Here is a 19,756-nt window from a genome sequence, read left to right on the forward strand (position 1 = left end):
TGGTGCGAATGCAGACTGGTGCAGCTCCCGTGGAAAACAGTATGGAGATTCCTCAAAAAATTAAAAATAAAACTGCCTTTTGACCCAGCCATCCCACTTTTAGGAATATATCCCAAGAACAACATATCACTGATTCAAAAAAAAAATGCACCCCCATGTTTATGGCAGCATTATTCACAACAGAAAGATCTGGAAACAGCCCAAGTGTCTCTCAGTGGTCAAGTGGATTAAAAAGCAGTGGTGCATATATACAATGGAATACTATGGGTCATGAAAAAGAAGGAAATATTACTTTTTGCAACAACATGGATGGACCTGGAAGTTATTATGTTAAGTGAAATAAGCCAGGCAGAGAAAGAAATATATCATATGACCTCACTCATTTGAGGAATCCAAGGAAAAATGTGAACTGAGGAATAGAATTGAGACAGAGGAGGGATCAAAGGGACCAGAGGAAAAGAAGACAGAGGGAAAGGGGATGATAGGATGGGATAATCCTGCAGGGAAGTGGGGAGGCGCTGTGGGGAAGGGGACAAGGGAGATGTTGAGGGGAATATGGGGCAGGGGAGATGCATTTGGGGTGACACTAGAATCTATGTAAACACAATAAATTAAAAAACAAACAAACAACAACAAAAAAACCCCACCATCCTCTGGATACTTTTTGCTTTTGCCTTTTACAGAACTGACAAGGACCATTATTACATTTTTTTAAAAAAGAAAAGAACTATTGAACTAAAAGAAAGACCTGTAAGTGTGTGGAATTTCCAACTAAAACCATCATTAAAAACTAATAAATACTGATTAATTACTAATAATTAAGCCTTATGTACATGTAATCAACACATCCTAATTATAGTAGTTCTGAACTTTATACTTTTTTCTTTCTTTTTTTGGGCGGGGGATTTTCTTGGTTAAGTTCTGCTTTCGTTGGAATATATTTTAACCTTCTTAACTTTGTTACATGTGTATAAAAATAAGTTGTAAATTAATTAAAATCTATGTAAATGGTACAAGGGACTTGCTAAAAATGTTGATGTTTTTAACGTTTCACCACATACTAGACTGTGCCGTCTTTATGTTTTAAAGTTAGTAAGTATTACAGCTTTTATAAACCTTTACTCCTTGAGTATAAACTGTATTCTATAAGTCTGTTATCAAAAGAAGCAACTTCCCCTATTCCCAATTCTAGGGCATAAGCAAGAAGTCTGAGATTCTTATTTATTTTCAAATGAACATTTCTTTTTTCTCACTCCTACCTCTGCCCCAGAGTAACTACTCCACTTCATGAATTTGAACATTCTAGGGCAGGGGTCAGGACCCTTTCTGGCTGAGAGAGCCATGAACGCCATATATTTTAAAATGTAATTTCGTGAGAGCCATACAATGACTTGTGTACATTAGGCATTATTCAATAAAAATTTGGTGTTCTCCCAGAGGACAGCTGTGATTGGCTCCAGCCACCCACAACCATGAACATGAGTGGTAGGAAATTAATTGATTGTAATACATGAGAATGTTTTATATTTTAACGTTATTATTTGTTTTATTAAAGATTTGTCTGTGAGCCAGATGCAGCCATCAAAAGAGCCACATCTGCCTTGAAAGCCATAGGTTCCCAACTCCTGTTCTAGGGCTTAGCTTTGGAAACAGCCCCCTGTTAAGCCAAGCAGCTGCAATCCCATACATTCAGCTTGTAATTATTAACTTTAATCCTGCTTATACTATATCACAGCCTTAGATGTCAGTTGAGGCATCATAAACTGATACAAAAGGTAATTTTTATTTTAAAGAAAAAAGTTCAGCCTTGGTCGGTTGGCTCAGTGGTAGAACATTGGCCCTGTGTGCGGAAGTCCCAGGTTCGATTCCTGGTCAGGGAATACAGAAGAAGTGACCATCTGCTTCTCCAACACCCTTCTCCCTTCTCTCTCTCTATCCCTCTCTTCCCCTCCCCCAGCCATGGCTCAGCTGGAGCAAGTTAGCCCGGGGCACCGAAAATGGCTTCATGGCCTCTCCTCAGGTGCTAAAAATGGCTCAGTTGCCAAGCAATGAAGGAACATCCTCAAATGGGCAGAACATTGCCCCATAGTGGAGTTTGCCAGGTGGATCCCAGGGCACACATGGGAGCCTGTCTCTCTGCCTCCCTACCTCTCAGTTAAGAAAAAAAAAAGAAAAGAAAAGAAAAAGGTTCCTGACAGGTTAAATCTGATTTCTAATTTTAGCCTGAATTGGCCTGGACACTTAAATGTTTCTGATATTAACTCAAACCTAAATTATTTATTAATATTTGAAAATATGGGAAGTCTGTCTTAAAACCGGAAATGTGGATTTTCAGCTTTCTCTCAGTTTTATAAAACCAACAAGAATGGTAAAAAGAATTGACTTTATTAAAAAAAATCACCCAGATAATTATTTACTCTCATTGTCTCTAGCAGGATAATCTCCTAAGATAGGAATTCCCACGGGTTCTTCAGTGATTTACATAGTGTCTAGAAACTCTAACAGTCTTAGCAAAGCCTCCTAAATATCAGTGAATTGTCTATGGAACAATGACCCCTAATCTTTTTTAGTCCTGGATTTCTTTGAGAGTCATATCAAAGGTGTGGATCTTGTTCACAGAAAAATTCATATGTGCACAAAATGCTGCACACAATCTCAGGAAGTTCATGAACTTCAATGAAGTTCACACTGGTTGTAGTTATGGATTACTTACTGTTTACTTGTGTTCTAGGATAAGTTGGAAAACTACAAACCCTGAGCTGAGTCCTGTCTGCCTCGTTTTTATATGGCCAGAATGATAAGAATGGTTTCTACATTTTTAAATGGTTGAAAAAAGTAAATGATCAAAAATATTTCATTGTACCTGGCAAGTTGCTCAGTGGTAGAGCATCAGTGTGTGTATGTCCCAGGTTCAATTCCCATTCAGGGAACACAGAAGCACCCATTTGCTTCTCCACCCTTCTCCCTCTCCTTTCTCTCTATCTCTCTCTTCCCTTCCTGCAGCGAAGGTTATATTGGAGCAAAGTTGGCTCGGACACTGAGGATGGCTCCATGGCTTCCACCTCAAGTGCTAGAATGGCTCCAGGTGCAACAGAGCAGTGCCCCAGATGGGTAGAGCATAGGTCCCTAGTGGGCATGCCGGATGGATCCCTGTCGGGCACATGTGGAACTCTGTCTCTCTGCCTCCCTGCTTCTCACTTCAGAAAAATACAAAAAATAAATAAATAAAAATATTTCATAAAACATGAAAATTATATGAAATTAATATTTCAAGTGTCTATAAAGTTCACTTTTCTCATTAGGAGATCTGTGTTACAAAGGTTGTAGATACTTGTTTTCTCTCTTATTATAGAAGTACAGTATCTGAATAATATCCTCAACTTTGTCATTGTCCCACAAAGCCTAAAGTCTTCATTATCTAGTCATTAACAGAAAAGTTTGCTGACCCCTTGATCTAGAGAATTCCCAAAAATAAAGCACTTCATCAATTTTTGGATTAAAGTGCTAATCATATAAATCTTTTAATGTAAATTTAATACTTGTGGCAAGATTTAGAAGTTGAAAAAGTTAACTTTAGAAACTGATACTAAAGTACTCGCTGAAATGATCTTTAATATAGTCACTAAAATTAGGGCTCTAAACTACTTGTTAATAGAAAAATAACTACTCAGTGATGAAGTTTGATAGAATCCTACAAAGATAAAATTTTAAGAGTCACCATATATTGGTCTTAAAAGATTCTGAAGTACTTCTGAATATTAATATAATTCAATGAAAAACTATGCCTCAAATAGATATGTCTAATTTACACATATAGCTTAGAAACATTGATTTAATATTTAAAATAGTGTATTCCTTATGCTAGGACAAAGAAATAAAAAGTAAAGGTTACACTAAATCCATCTTTGTGTTTCCCCAACAGCCCAGATCTATCCGTAGTCACTTCAATAATATCCAAAGTCAGTTACAATTATTGTTGAATGAATGCAAAATACATTAAGTCACTTCAGCTAATCTTGCCCTGAAATCAATATAATAATTGAGGCCTTCCAACTTTGAGGTTCTACCTAGAGGTGAATGACTAACCATTTTTATTTATAGGGCGGTAAACATTTGGTAACAATTTGTGGACTTGATTTTAATACTAGAAAAATAGTACTCTTAATTTTTACTAACACTCAATACTTAATTTTATTGCTCATTTATAATCATTTATATAGTATAAAAGGAAGCCTACTTCACCATCACCATTCATATTTCTATCCTTAGATTATTCCAAAACCCTTTGAAATGTATAATATTTGTTTCTATCAGACTTTAGAAACTGTTCCCGTGGAGCACAAATGAATAATCTTGGTTTCACAGTTTTGTTTGGTCATCTTTGTGTGATTTTCTGCAGGGACTGAAGTGGCCAAAAAGCAAGACAGTAGACCCACATAACCTCTACAAGTTAATTGGTCCCTTGGTAATTGAGAGTTAACTTTATGAATAGACACAGCAGATAGTGCTGTTTATATACTAATCATACTTGTTAATGAATAAGTAACTGTGGCTCCAGAGAAAACTAAGAAAAAAAATAGTACAAGGGTCAAAAGTGGATAGATAGAAGCTAGACCTGGATTTTCTGACCTTATTAATCACAGAAGTCTCCAAATAAGAGGAAGCAGTAAAGGTAGGCAGGTCGGTGAAGGATCAATAAATTATTGTGAGTATAAAAAGGTGTAAATTATAGCATGCAAGGGAGGACAAATCATGGTTTAGATCTGCCTGTATTTAGTGGAGAAGAAGCTAGGAAGTAGGCAAGGAGCTATAATGGAAAACCTAGACACAGATCAGTATAACATCATGTGATGATTAGAAGTAAGGATCTGGCAAGAGGGCAAATGGCTTCTTTCTTATATGGGCGAGGTAATTTTGACTTTGTTCCCAAGTGAACAAGAATGTATCTAGAAAGTTTTTTTTGGTGAACTAACATGTGATACTGACAATTCAATTACTTTAGCATTTTAGTATTCCACCAGGAAAGGAAAAGTATTTGTAAAAAATCAAGTGGTTACCCAATTTAAACAAAAGGTATAAAACAAAATATACATTATTTTTTAATGGGGGATGCCAAGAGCTTAAAAACAAAACAAAGAACGAACAAGACATGTAGAGATTATAAACATCTCAGTGCAAGTCCAGGATAAATGGATGCTAAAGGTTTTAATAATCAAGGGTTCAACAACCACCAAACTAACACAAATCAAAACAAAGTCTCACATAGTTAATAGCAAGATAACTCTATAGAGGAAAAAAAAAAGAAAAGCTCAAAGTTATATAAAAAACACAGAGGATCAGTTATATATCAGAAATTAAGGGGCTAACAAAAAATATTTCACCATCTTACTGTTATACAGTATTATCCTAGTGGGTAAAGACTGTTTCTATCCTTGAAAACATCTTTTTATCTACTTATTACCCTTTTAAATGTTTGTCACAGAGTAGATGCTCAATAAATATTTACAGAACTGAGTGAAAGAGGGTTCTTAAGCCATTACTTATTTTTATGAACACCAATTAGAAAAAGCCAATTCAGAAATCACAGTACAAAAGAAACACTCAAGGATCAAAAGTAGTGGATGAATTCATCAGTTTAACTTTCTACTGAGGGAGACTTTAAACAGAATGCCAATCAAATTATCTTTTGATATAGGTGTGAAATGTTAGATGAAATGCTATGAGAAGCATGGGTATTTTATATGCTCACACACGTGTGTGTGGATGTATATGGATGCACACATACACACATATGCATGTACACATTTTTAAATTAATGGCTAAGTCATCAGCACAAAAAGGTATTCAATGAAGAGTTCTGAGAAAAACAGTTTAGTGATACTGTAGACCAAAATATGTAACTTCTTTTCACAAAATGTGTGGTTCTAGGGTACTTGTGAATTGTTAATATGACTAGCTAAAGTAGTATTTAGTAGATCCTTATGGGATATTAAGGATCTTAGGGTTGTTTGGGGAACATGTTTAACTTTAAGATTATTATCTGGGATGTGGAGGAGGGGGTGGAGAAGGGTATAAAGAGGGTCACATATAAGATGCCGGAAAATAATTCAATTTTGGGTGATGGGCATACAACGTAATCAACAGTTCAAATGCTATAGAAATGTTCAACTGAAATCTACATACTTGTATTGATTAAAGTCATCCTGCTAAATTTAATTTTCTAAGTAAAAAGTTTGTTTTTTTTTTTAAAAAAAAAAGATTATTATCATGTGCAGGGGCAACCACAGGATTTATAATAGGTCTCCTGATGGAGATCTGAGGAAGGGGATGACTTGATAAAAAAAAAATATCATTCTTCATAGGTAAAATTGTCAAACATTGGTTTTGTTTATTATTTCTGTTATTGTTTTGTTTATCTTCCATCAGAGAAAACAATTTTTACAAAGCTCTCCCAACTTCCTGTCTTCATCTCACTAGTGATCATAGCAAGAAATTTTAAGGTAGTTGGCTGTAGCTTAAACTGGGACCAAGAATAGGGAAGCTAACAGGCCCATGTTTTCTCCATTTTCTTGTTAGCACCAGACTGTAACCAATTGAACTATCCAGCCCCAGAGGAAAAGGATACAAAATGAACTGACAGGAGACTATGTTAAATTTATCCCATGGGAATATATGAGGGAGGATAAATGGAGAATGTTGAAGTTAATAATTATCAAAGAAACTGGGCTCTGTAAAAGATATAATGTACAAGTGCCCTTTCTTTGGCTGCAGAAGTGTAGCATTTCTGTTTATGAAAGAAAAATGATTCCACATTGTATATTAACAGAGTTGGCATAAGGCAGCAAACCTACTATTGGTGTGATTTATTTTATTTTATTTTTATTGTAAAAGGAGTTTTAAGCAGTGTAATATACAGAGCATTGGAAAAGGGCCTGAACAACCACTCTACTTTGGACCAGTAATTGCAAATTGGGAGTGAATCCAGGATCTGTGTGGCCTGAAGATTTTTTGGTAGAGTTGGGAAGGAAACTTTATAAAGAGATATATTCTGGAATTTTTTTTTAATTTTTAATTAGACAATTAAATTTAACAGGGTGACATTGGTCAACTAGAGTACATAGATTTAGAGAAAATATCTCCACATCAATTGAATAGTCGATTATGCTGTATACCCATCACCCAAAGTCAAATCATCCTCTGACAGCTTATATTTTGTTTCTCTTTTTTAAATAAATTTTTATTAATTTTAATGAGGTGATATCAGTGAATCAAGGTATATATACACTATGGAATACTACTTAGCCATAAGAAATTATGACATCAGATCATTTACAACAAAATGGATGGATCTTGATAACATTATACTTAGCGAAATAAGCAAATCAGAAAAAACTAAGAACTATATGATTCCATACATAGGTGGGACATAAAAAATCGACTCAGGGACCTGGACAAGAGTGTGGTGGTTACGTGGGGGGGGGAGGAGAGTGAGGGAGAGGGGAAGGGAGAAGGGGAGGGGCACAAAGAAAACCTGATAGAAGGTGACGGAGGACAATCTGACTTTGGGTGATGGGTATTCTGGGAAGGTGACGGAGGACAATCTGACTTTGGGTGATGGGTATTCTGGGAATTTTACAAACCAATTGTAAACATACTATTTGGGCTTCTCTAAGGGCCTTGTAAGGAGATCATACAAATAGAGGGTCCTTGAGCCTTCACCAACCTCAATGTAAGTCTACCCCTGGAAATAATTTGTTAAATAAATAAATAATGTTAAACTTCAGTTGCTATATTTATAAGTAAAATCTTCTCCAGTCTTTTAGAGAGCATAGTGAAATCCAGATGAAATGTAGGCTCATTGCATGGTTTCCCTCCACCCATTCCTGTGATGTGATTTGGTCAACTTTAGTCAGTATGGAGCTATACATGGTAATAACAGTCATCATTATATTAAGAGCATATTAGTCTTATAATTACATAATGCTTGCTATCCACTGACTTGAACATTTCACAAAAATCACTTTACAAAACATTTAATGTCACCATATTGATATGAAACAGTGAAACATCATCATTTGTAATTTTCAGATAAGTAAACTGATAAACACACTGTATAACTGCCATTAAAATATACTACCATTTCTGTACTAACCATGAGAATGGTAATCTGGAATATGGACATAGCTTATTTTTATTGAAATCTACAAAATACCTTGCCCATCTTTTTCATTATATTTTTTCCCCGAAGTTAGAAGTGGGGAGGCAGTCAGACAGACTCCTGCATGCTCCCAACTGGGATCCACCCAGCATGCCCACCAGGGGGTGATGCTCTGACCATCTGGGGTGTTGCTCCATTGGAACTAGAGCCATTCTAGCACCTGAGGTGGAGGCCATGCAGCCCTCCTCAGTGCCCAAGCCAACATTGCTCCAGTGAAGCCTTGGCTGCAGGAGGGGAAGAAAGAGATAGAGAGAAAGGAGAGGGGGAAGGGTAGAGAAACTGATGGACACTTCTCCTGTGTACCCTGGTTGGCAATCGAACCCAGAACATTCACATGCCGGGCCAATGCTCTACTGCTGAGCAAATGGGCCAGAGCCTCATTATAATTTTTAATAAAAGAGCCATGACAATAAGGAGATAGCATTCAGACTTCAGTCAACAAAATTAGTTTATGTGAACTAGAAAAACTGTAACTCTGATGTGAATATGCAAAGGTATAATGGATCTTGGTGAGGGAAAGATACTATCCTTTTGTCTTTAACTACTAACTTTCATGAAAATTAAATAAAAGTTTTTCAAGTTTACTTCCATGAACTTAAAAATGTTTTAGTTCAAAGGTTCACAAAGTAATACATGTCTTATAGCTCCTATTTAATTAAAAAAGAAAGACATTAAAAATATTGAAGTCTAAAAATAATGACATTATTTATTAGTATGTCTCTCTTCTTCCTATCAACTGGAACTTCTTATTTGTCCCGTCTTTGGTTTTAAAGTGTTACATAATTTTATTTCTTACTATATTAATGTCAGATAAACATATAAGCTTGTTTTTAAGAATTGTATTTGGTAAATAGAATTATACAAATGATGTAAAAATTTGGACAGAGTCCAGAGATACAACAGATGACTGTGATAAAGGAAAAGCTGGGAGTAAAATTCATGCTTATAAACTCTTTGGTTTGTGACACCATAACCTGACCACAGAAACACAACCCATGAAAATCATATAGCAGAACAGAAGATTTGGCATTCCCCAATGATTGAGCCAAATGTTTCAAGCCAAAAATCTGTTTAAATATTGAATGCACTTGACTGAGTCAAGTTTACCTGTCTGTAAAGAACTGACTTCATGTGAATCAACACATTCAGGAAGAGAAATTTAAAAAAATTTACTAGATATAGACAGGTCTAGAATATGCAAAATGTCTAAATCAAAAATATTTAATAGCCTTATAATACTATGTCCACTTTATACATGCATCATTGCATCTAGAAGTGAGAATTCTTTGTCCTTGTAATGAAAATTCTTAGTTGTGATACTGGATTTTTAAACCATTAGCTTTATTTGAGAGTAATCCAGGATGTCAAATTTTTTTAAATTCTTTTTTCTTTTATTTTAGCGAGAGAGAAACAGACAGAAAGGGATAGACATCTTGGAAGGGAGAGAGATGAGAAACATCGATTCATTATGGCATGTTAGTTGTTCATGATTGTTTTCTCATATGTGCCTTGACCAGGGGGCTCCAGGAGAGCAAGTGATGTCTTGCTCAAGCCAGCGACCTTGGACTCATGTCAGTGACATTTAGCTTCAAGCCAGTGACTTTTGGGCTCAAGCCAGTGACCACAGGGTCATTTCTATGACCCCATGCTCAAGCTGGCAACCCTGCACTCAAGCTGGTGAACCTGCACTCAAGATGGTGAGCCTATGTTCAAGATGGATGAGCCTGTGCTCAAGCCAGCAACCTCATTATTTCGAACTTGGGTCATCAGAATCCCAGGCCAATGCTCTATCCACTGCACCACCACCTGGTCAGGCTTTCTTAAATTCTTGTACAATGCTCAAGTTGGCCTCTTTAATTATAGCAAAGGGAGTTCTTATGATTATTTTTTTTTTGCCATGAACATCAGAAATTCTGTCTGTTATCACTGAAAAATATTAGAGAGTCAAACCCTTTGTCTCACTTGCTAAACTTTCTCAATAAAACTAACAAAAGCTTTCAGAAATGGAATTTTGTACTAGTGAATGTCAATTCCAGCCTGTTAAATACAGTTAACAAACTTGCTTGCCTCAGCAAGCATTCCACCATATTAAGTAGGTGTGGCTTTTATTCATTGTTTAGTCACACTGAACAGAATCTGTTCTCTAACTACCATACAATTTAGGCTGACATTCCCTTTATCAGAGAGCTTATAATAAGCAAAAATAATCGTTTTTCCAAAAGCAAATATGCTCTTATGGTATCCTGGAAACACATCAAAATATGTTTTGTGGAAAGACTTGAATTTCACTCCAGTGATATCAAATAGGTCTTAATATGCAACCATAGAAACGTCAGTACTGAAAATTTAAATAGAAGCTTGAACGTTTTAGAGAAAACAATGAGACTATGGAGGGTGTTAAAAGGGATAGAAGATTGTTTGGGGAGAGTAGGTGCCAGAGAAATTAAGTAAAATCATATGTTACTTCTATAGTAATATCAAGACCCTTAATAAAAAACATTTATTTTAATCAGACTGGTAAATGTCCCTTAAAATTGTCATTAGTTCAATTACAATACATTTACAAAGCAGCTTCCTAGACCTAAAAAGAGGATCATATTAACCATTGTGAGGCTAATATTTTGGACACGTAATAAATGTAGAAATTAATATTTTATCAGTTTACCAGATCACAACAGCTATTGTTAAATAATCTACAAGTTAGAAAAACTATTTCCAATCGCTCCTTGGGATCTTCTAAGAAATATCTTGTATCTTATTATATGCTATACAATAAATTGTACTATTGTGAATCATATTAGTCATGTTCTGCAGCCTGAAATCTGAAATTACCCTAACTGAAGAAATAAAGAAAATGTATTCTGTTATAGAAAGCACAGAGAATCAAATTATAAGGCACTAGAAGTCAGAAAACTCAATGTATCTCTTACTAGACTCTTAAAAAGCCACTCCTTATTCACCAGTGTAAGCTAGCATCATCGATAATGCATGAAGGGTTGAGACTTGGAATGGAGAGAATCTACTGGTGACTGAATAGAAGATGAATAATCAGCCTTATTCTTTACCCATACTTTCCCCCAGGCTTAACTGTGATTTCCTGAAACAGGGCACATGATTGGTGCCCTGATGCTGTCCATTAACTTGTGAAAAGATATATACACTAACTCTATAGGAAAAGGTGGGTTCAGGTGTGTGATAAAATCTGCCTCCTGCCTGACCTGTGGTGGCGCAGTGGATAAAGCATCGACCTGGAAATGCTGAGGTCACCAGTTCAAAACCCTGGGCTTGCCTGGTCAAGGCACATATGGGAGTTGATGCTTCCAGCTCCTCCCTCCTTCTCTAACTGTCTCTCTCTCCTCTCTCTCTGTCTCTCTCTCTCCCTCTCTCTCTCCTCTCTAAAAATGAATAAATAAAATAAAATTTAAAAAATCTGGCTCCTATTCCTTGTTGAATTTAGGGCATCACATGAAAGGCTAAGAGTAGTAAGGGTGAGTGAAAAGCTTCCTTGATTTATTTCCGATCTACTTACATTTTCTGGACTCACCAAACACATACATTTCTCTGTGGCTTTGTTTATCCTGTCTCAATATCTAGTAGACTTTTTCTCCCCTATCCCTTTAGAAGTAGGAAGGAACTGAAATATTTGTGTGAAAGCCCAGGAAAAAGTTTCAAGAAGTTCAACCATGTAAAGTAATATTGAAGGCCAAAGAGGAGCTCTAAGGAGCTCACTGGTGACCTTCTAGGAACTAATTTATAATGTAATTAATCAACACTGAATTCCAAGGCAAATATTTTTGTCAAGCTAATAGTATAAAACATAAAAATCTATTTTACTTAAATTTATCTAGACATTCTAAACAATGAGAATTTTAGAGCAAATTTTTAGTGACTTACCAATGCCCCTACCACCAGTTTTATGAATTATAAGAATGGACTAGTTAAGGGATATATCTACACATATCCCCTTGAGTTCTGAGAATGAGCTTTATAATAGGATAGTCATTTTGCTCTTGGTGCCCACATTTGCATTGCATCTAACTACTATATACATATATAGCTGTATATAAAATATGCAGTTTTCAGGGCATTTATTACTTAATCACTGATGAAATAAGTATCAAATAAAGATGACATAACTCTCAAATTAGTAATCTGCTAATGCTTAAAGGAAGTAGGTCAACTGGAATTAGAATTAGATACCACTGCACTAAATTTAGGACCTGGTAGAAGTCAGCAAAAAAGGTAGTTTTCAAGGACCCCTGAAATACCAAACTGCAACTTCATATTTTAACATAGCAGGACAAGATGGATTTTCAATAAGACAAAACTGCTTTTTAAAAGATCTATCTAATCTTACTGTTCTACAAAATTACTAGCCACTTATCTAGAATGACACTATAATCTTACTAATTTCTGCAAAGGGAAACTCTCTGACTAGGTTAAGTTAAAATCATCATCAAATACTTGATCAGTATTCCTCAAGACTGTCAAGGTTGTGGGAAACAGGGAAATACTGGGAAATGGTCAGAGACCAGAGGAAAAAGGGAAGACAAGATTCAAATAAACATGATTTGAATTGAATACTAGAACAGAAAGACTACATGATTGATGAAGTTGCATAAAGTCTGGAGTTTAATTAATAGTAATGTGTAAATGTCAGTTTCTTAGTTTTGAATAAAACACCATGGAAATAAATATATTAACAGTGGGAGAAACTGGATGAAGAATAATATGGGAACTCTCGATACTAACTTAGCAGTTTTACTTTGAATCTAAAATTATTTCAAAATAAAAAGTCTATTAAAATAAGTATAAAACCATCATCAAAGACTGTTTGAATTAATATCTTAAAATTCATGATTTATATCATGTAATAATAATCAAAACATCTCTTCACCTTAAAATGCTCTTATTCCTTTATTAATATTCTTCTATATACTGAATTCATGCTTGCAACCCAGATTTTAAATCAAACACAGTTGATTATTGCCTTCACATGCAGGACAGCTTTGTAGTGTCAATTAATAAATTAGTTTGTGTCCTAAATATTTCTGTAACTAACTTCCCAAACACTCTGCAAGGTTATCCCAATGTAGATATATATTCTCAAAAAAAAAAAAAAAAAAAAAAAAAAGGCACACATACACAATTTTTCAAAGACAATGTTGTGACTTACAAGTGATGGCATTTGAGCATTTTGGAGCATAAACTGCATCTGCTGGGAAAACATGGCTGCAGCAGTCTTTTGTTGAGTCAGATTGTTCCGTCCATTAATTTCTAGCTGCGTTTTTAAGTGTGGAGGAGGGTGAAGGTACTTGCAGTTGTCTCTACCACACCGCCCCTAAAAATAAAATTAAAAAAATAAATACACATTAATATTTTTTAAATCTGATATGGCTAAAAATATACAAGTATATCAAACAATCAAGAATATTGAGGAAGCAATGTTAACTTTTTCCTCAACTAAAGGGTGGAAAAATATAAATATACTATATGCACATAAATATATTATCTAAATTTCACATCCATTATTCTGGATATTTTTAGGTATAAAGTTCTTTTTCAATGAATCCATATAATGTGAGAAAAATCCTGAAATCCACTGACATTCTGTTAACCATAGGTTAAATGGCTATACCTGGCAGCCATGTTGTTTCTTAGGTTTCAGAGGCCACGGCTCTAGATCATTTGAATGATTGAGAGCAAAGTTTATTTTGGAGTGTCAGCTATTTGTATGTTTTATTGATGGTTTAAGCACTTCTAAACAGAATAATGTCAGTCTTATGGAATCAAGCATCTTTCATGTTGCCTGAATGTTCACATGGCTACTAAGCATAGTGTTTACTATGTATTAGCAAAACTGAACAAATATTTATCACATTGTCAAATGTGATCTGTTGTTGTATTTAACTCATGAGTGTTATATAAAGCAGATAATGATTCTCTCATTTACAGTACTAGGGTTACCTCAATTCTTTTAAGACAAGCACAGCTGCAAAGAATTTTTACCCCCACAGGCGCCAAGATTCATTACACTGCATGAACTTATCGGAGAGAAGGGCGAAGAGAAAAAGTTAACTTTTTTTTTCTGACCCGAAAGTGCAACTTGCTAGGCCTCCTGAATTCCCAGGAGAAAATGAGTTAGTTCATCACATTTTTTGAACACATGCTGTCAATTTTCCTTATTTATGACATCTAAATAGTGTATACAATCACTTTTCCATATTTAGTTACCTTTTTACTAAAGAATTCCTATAATTTCACTGAAAATAAAATTATCTCCTTTAAAACTTTATAGAGCTATGTATAATGGAAAATCAGATGCATTGAAACTGCTCTTTTAAGTTAAATCACTGAGACAAGGTGGCTCTATTATTTTACCTCCCCTGGCAAGAAGCTGAGTACAACTTAAAACATAACTTCAGAAATTAAAGGTTAAACTATTATTTTTCATCAGGTTTGTCCTTCTGTTTCTCCCATTGATCAATTAATTTTTAATCAATTAAATGATTTATAAAATCAAATAATATCTTAGTTTCAATGTAGCTTTACATTTTTCTTTGAATTCTGAAAGTTTGTAAAAGTAGCTTAAGAACAGCTACATAATTTCAGCTCATATAATGGCTGTAACAAAATTATTTTCTGCACTATTTGATCAATGTCACCCCATTAAATTTAATTTCTAAATTTAAAAAATCCTTTAAAGGTCACAATAATGGAGGATTTCCCCCATTTAATATGCCTTCCAATAGATAACATAAGCTTTCTTTTTATACTTACCACAAAAGTTTTAGTCCCAAAATTCTTCAACCTCAACCCAGCATAACTGAGGTTATCTGGCTCAGAATTAACAACCCTGGGATACAGTGATGCTTGGAGGCTTCCACACCCAAGCATGCTAGTTTATACTTCAGTGTTTTTCTTCTTCTTCCCACAGCCTAACATTAAAGATTTCCACAAAGTTTGGTCTTAAATCCTCTGCTCACCTCTCCAATCTGTTTTCCTCAGATAAATGAAAATCTTGCAAAATTCCATCTCTCACAGAAATTACTCTGATCTAGACTTTTTTCTGAGATGGCAAGGAAAGGCAGAGAGAGTGGAGCATCAAGCTGATCCTGTATGTGCCCTGACCAGGAAATCAAACTTGGCAACATCACTCTCCAGGATGAAGCTCCAACCAACTGAGCTATCCAGCCAGGGCTTAATTTGTACTGATTTTTAGAAAGACAGAGAGAGGACAGGAAAGAAAGGGGACAGACAAGAGAAGCATTTGTTGTTCCACTCAAGTTGTGCATTTCTTGTTTTTTTTGTTTTTCCCTTGTGTGCTCTGACTTGGGATCAAACCTGCAACCTTATTGTTTCAGGAGAATGCTCTTAACCCATGGAGTTAACTGACCAGGCCCAGATCTTACATTTTTATCTCACTGATTTTCAGTCCTTTTTTATCACTAACTGCAGCAGCATTTAGAAATCCTATCCCCTAACCAGGTCTAAATAACTGACTTCTGACCTTTCTTCTCCTTAAGACTATTTCCTCATACCACATACTCACATTTAGGACACTTGCTCAAATCCCCATACTTTGAGGGTTACATAGCAGCAATGAAAAAAGAAATGAGGCACCTTCTGAGCAGATTTACCTTAGGATTGCAAACCCACCTTGAGAGTTTTCCCAGACAGGTAGCAAATGTAACCATAGCCATTTATACAGAACACAATTTGTAATCTCCCTCAAAAAAAAAAAAAAAAAAAAAAAGGCAGTACAATGAGGACTGTTTCTCATTTTCAGAAATTCTAAACAATGGATAATTTAAAATTTAAGAAAAGGGAAATCAATACATTAGAATTTTAACATTTGTTACAGCTTAGTTTTAACATCATTTACATTGAATGCAATCAGAAAGGGAGGAGGAAGGAAGGAAAGGAGAGAGAAAACAGGGTATTTGGCACATTTTCTACCAATCTACAGATAAAGAATTATTACCTGGTCTGGCCAGGCAGTGGCACAATGGATAGATCATTGGACTGGGAGGCGGAGGACCCATGTTCGAAACCTTGAGGTCGCCAGTTTGAGCACGGGCTCATTTGGCTTGAACAAGTCTCACCAGTTTGAGCACAGGGTCACTTGCTTGAGCATGGGATCATATATGTGACCCCATGATCACTAGCTTGAGCCAAAAGGTCGCTGGCATGAGCCTAAGATCGCTGGTTTGAGCAAGGCATCACTAGCTCTGGTGTAGCCCCACCCTGGGGTCAAGGCACATATGAGAAAGCAATCAGTGAACAAATCAGATGCAGCAACGAGGAATTGATGCTTCTCATCTCTCTCCCTTCCTGTCTGACTGTCCCTATCTGTTCCTCTCTCTGACTCTCTCTGTCTCTATCAATAAAAATCATCTGCCTTTGTGCTTTTATATGATTTCCCTTTACATATAATAACTTTTCTTAAGCTTTTATCCTTATCAACTAATGACATTTTTTTTACAAAGTAAAACAGTATAAAAATAGGAAAAAAGAAATACTTTTTAAAAATTACATCAAGTTGGGCTTTAAGACTAAAGTAAGGAATATTAAGCAGCATGATATTATTTTTAAAAAACTTATTCATCGTATTTATGAGATTTTACTTGACAGAACCCATAATTTAATTCTAGAACAATGCCGATGTATAGCAATACTACCTTACCAGACACTGTTGCTTATGTTAAGAAAAGTTTATAAAATACAAAAATATCTGCATTTTTTATCTAAACAGTAGATGAGAAGACCATATAGTTTAATATGAATATTATCTGTGGGATACAGTGTTTCAAAAGAAAACTAAACCACTTAAGCATTTTTTCTTTTCAAAACAACATTAGATCTCAGGATAATATATTAATATTCACAACATTAGATCATAATAAATCTCCTCAGCATAGTATTCATTCTTCAAGAGGCCCAAACTTAATTATAAGCCAAAATACTTTAATTGGAGTTTGGAGGTAGGGGGGGCAAAGTTAATTTGACTTTGGCTAACATTTGTTGTTACTCCTTATAAGGAATTAGGGCTTTTTTTGGTAAGCATGTATGAATGAGATAAGGTGGAGGCAGGGAAGGGACTGCTCAACATAATATATAATCACCTATTTTTTTGTCCTTTGGAAAATCAATAACTGTGAATTAGAAAAGTAGAAATGTTCTCCTTAGGCCATCTAATCACTCCAAATGGGCCACAAGGCACCCTCTCATACTAGGTCTACAACTGCCCAGAAAGGTTACTGATCTTAAAATATGGATATTATCCCTCAGAATCCCCAAGCCAAGTCAATAGTGTCCCACATCCTCCTTCTAGAGTCTAGAATCTAGACTCACAGGTTCAGAGTTGCCACATGCTCAGTTCAATGTGTTAGACAATGTTATAAACAATTACAAATGTACCTATGACAGCCACCATCCACTGGTAGAACTGGCAATGTTTTAAAAAATAGCAGCAAAGACTAGTCAAGCCATGCAAATCTCTTTCTCCTTCTCCTAAATACGCACACAAAAATTTAAAAAGTATTATTAAAGAGATTAGGCTCATGATGCAGTGTGCTGAAGATATTATCGAGTTGTACAGTTGTAACCTGCATGGTTTTACAAAACAATGTAACCCCAATAAACTCAATTTTAAAGAAGCATTGAAGAGATTATAGTACAAAAAGTTATGCTTGCCTCAATTTCACTCTTTTGCCATTTACTTTGGCCTTAAATACAAATCTTTGACATCTGGTCTTTCAGTATGTAACTGAGTTAAGAAAATAACAATGTAATCAAATAGCAAGTGATTGATTCTCTGCTGAAATAAGTGTTATTACACTTATGAATCTTCTAACATTCCTCCCTTATCTACCTTTTTTTCAAAATGCATCCAAAAAAGCAGCAGGGAGAGAAATTTCTAAAATACATCTGAATCAAAAAGTTGATGGCAGACAAAAGAAAAGTTACAGAGCAATTATAAAACTTCCAAAATTCAATCCATTTTTCTTTACGCAAATGAATACAAAGCCTTTCGCTGAGAAAGGAAAGTACAGTAACATTGTAGAGATTTGAAATCCACCTAAGTTGGTAACTATGAGAGTCTGTCACATACGAGACTTACCCTGTTTTTGGTGGTAGAAAAAACTTTTGAAATGTACTTTTTTATATTTATGACAGAAAGTTCTACTATCCATCAGAAAAAGAAACAAGCCCAAGGAAGCTCAAATTTATACTTTGTCAATCACTGCATCTTAACAGAAATAGCTGTTTGGAAAACAACTTGTTTCTTCAAATATATTTAGAATTATGGAGAAAAAATCCTTCTCTCAAATACAGTAACTGAATTATGGTATCAAAGACATCTCACTGCTTTGCTAGACTATCAAGAGTTAAAAGTTAAATTTTAATAAAGGCAATGAACATATGATTTGTTCTATGGGAAAAAATGTTATTCCATTTCAGTGATCATGTATTAAATGAAAAAGTCCTATTGATTTTATACTGCTTCACTGAAACCTACTTACATGCATAGACATGGCCTCTCAGAAGTATCATAATAAGAATTTTAGAATTACAAATCATACATATTAGGTTGCCTAGTTACTCCAACCATTACAGACCTAGTAAAGGTTAGGAACAATATGAAAGAACTGAAAGTGAGGTGCCTCGATGTAAACTGAGTATTAGCCAGATGTTAGCATACTAATGGCAAATTTTCTACTTTCTTCTTTGCAGAGTTCTGTCTTTATAAAAACAAATATAATCTGCATTATTTTCTCCTCCAATATTGTACCATCTATGAATATCAATATATATGCTTGAAGAGAATCTTTAAAATCTTGCATACAAATTTTATTTTAATATGGGATGCAGACAAGAAATTCTTTGAATAAAAAGGCTTATCAACCATTTCCTGAATATATTGAGGTAAAATTAATGAGGCTGAACGTAGATCCCATGGAGAGGGCCAGCCAAGTACACATACCTCCACTGTAGTCAGCACTGATATACATGTACAGGCAATGACTTTGGAGCAAACCAGAAACCTAATCTGAATAAGCTGGGAGGAAGCTGGGAAGAGGGAAGAATAATATTCTTGTTTATCTGTCTCAAGAAAACTTTCAAATTGTGACCTCTAAAACATGAAGGGAGAAATGGGCTGAATAATCACACCACTGTTCTGAAATAGACCACTAAGATAATTTGTTTACCAGAATTGTAACATTTAGGGCTGAAACAGATTTTAAGGAACATCCTGTGCATCTTTATCTTACAGAGAAAGAGATGAGGTGGCTTGTCCTAATTAATAAGCAGTGCAGTAAGAACAGAAGCCAAGTTTTTAGATGCTCTCTACCCCATAAGGATTTTCAATTCAAATGACTCTTCCTCTGTAAAAACTTTCCTGAGCTCATCTCCCCAACCCCACTCCAACTTATCTCCCTCTTTTTTGTGACTCCAGCTGCACCTTGTACTCAGTTTTATGGTTGCACTTATCACTGTGTACACTGTGATAAATTGTTTGCATGCCTATCTCCC

At 35.2% G+C, this 19,756-nt stretch overlaps 1 protein-coding gene across 6 annotated transcripts in view; it reads right to left on the reverse strand.

The window, feature by feature from the left end:
- MBNL3 (muscleblind like splicing regulator 3) overlaps positions 1-19,756 on the reverse strand; it is a 96,710-nt gene that overhangs the window by 22,247 nt on the left and 54,707 nt on the right. For 5 of the 6 annotated variants that reach the window (XM_066356477.1, XM_066356478.1, XM_066356475.1 and 2 more), the window contains exon 2: positions 13,395-13,559. In XM_066356477.1, coding sequence (XP_066212574.1) covers positions 13,395-13,448 — 54 coding nt within the window. In that variant the 5' untranslated portion in view covers positions 13,449-13,559. Of the gene's footprint in view, positions 1-13,394; positions 13,560-15,877; positions 15,924-19,756 lie in introns of those variants that run through there. The other variant, XM_066356479.1, reaches the window with a different exon arrangement.

Source organism: Saccopteryx leptura, chromosome X, assembly GCF_036850995.1.
Source record: "Saccopteryx leptura isolate mSacLep1 chromosome X, mSacLep1_pri_phased_curated, whole genome shotgun sequence".
NCBI lineage: Eukaryota > Metazoa > Chordata > Mammalia > Chiroptera > Emballonuridae > Saccopteryx > Saccopteryx leptura.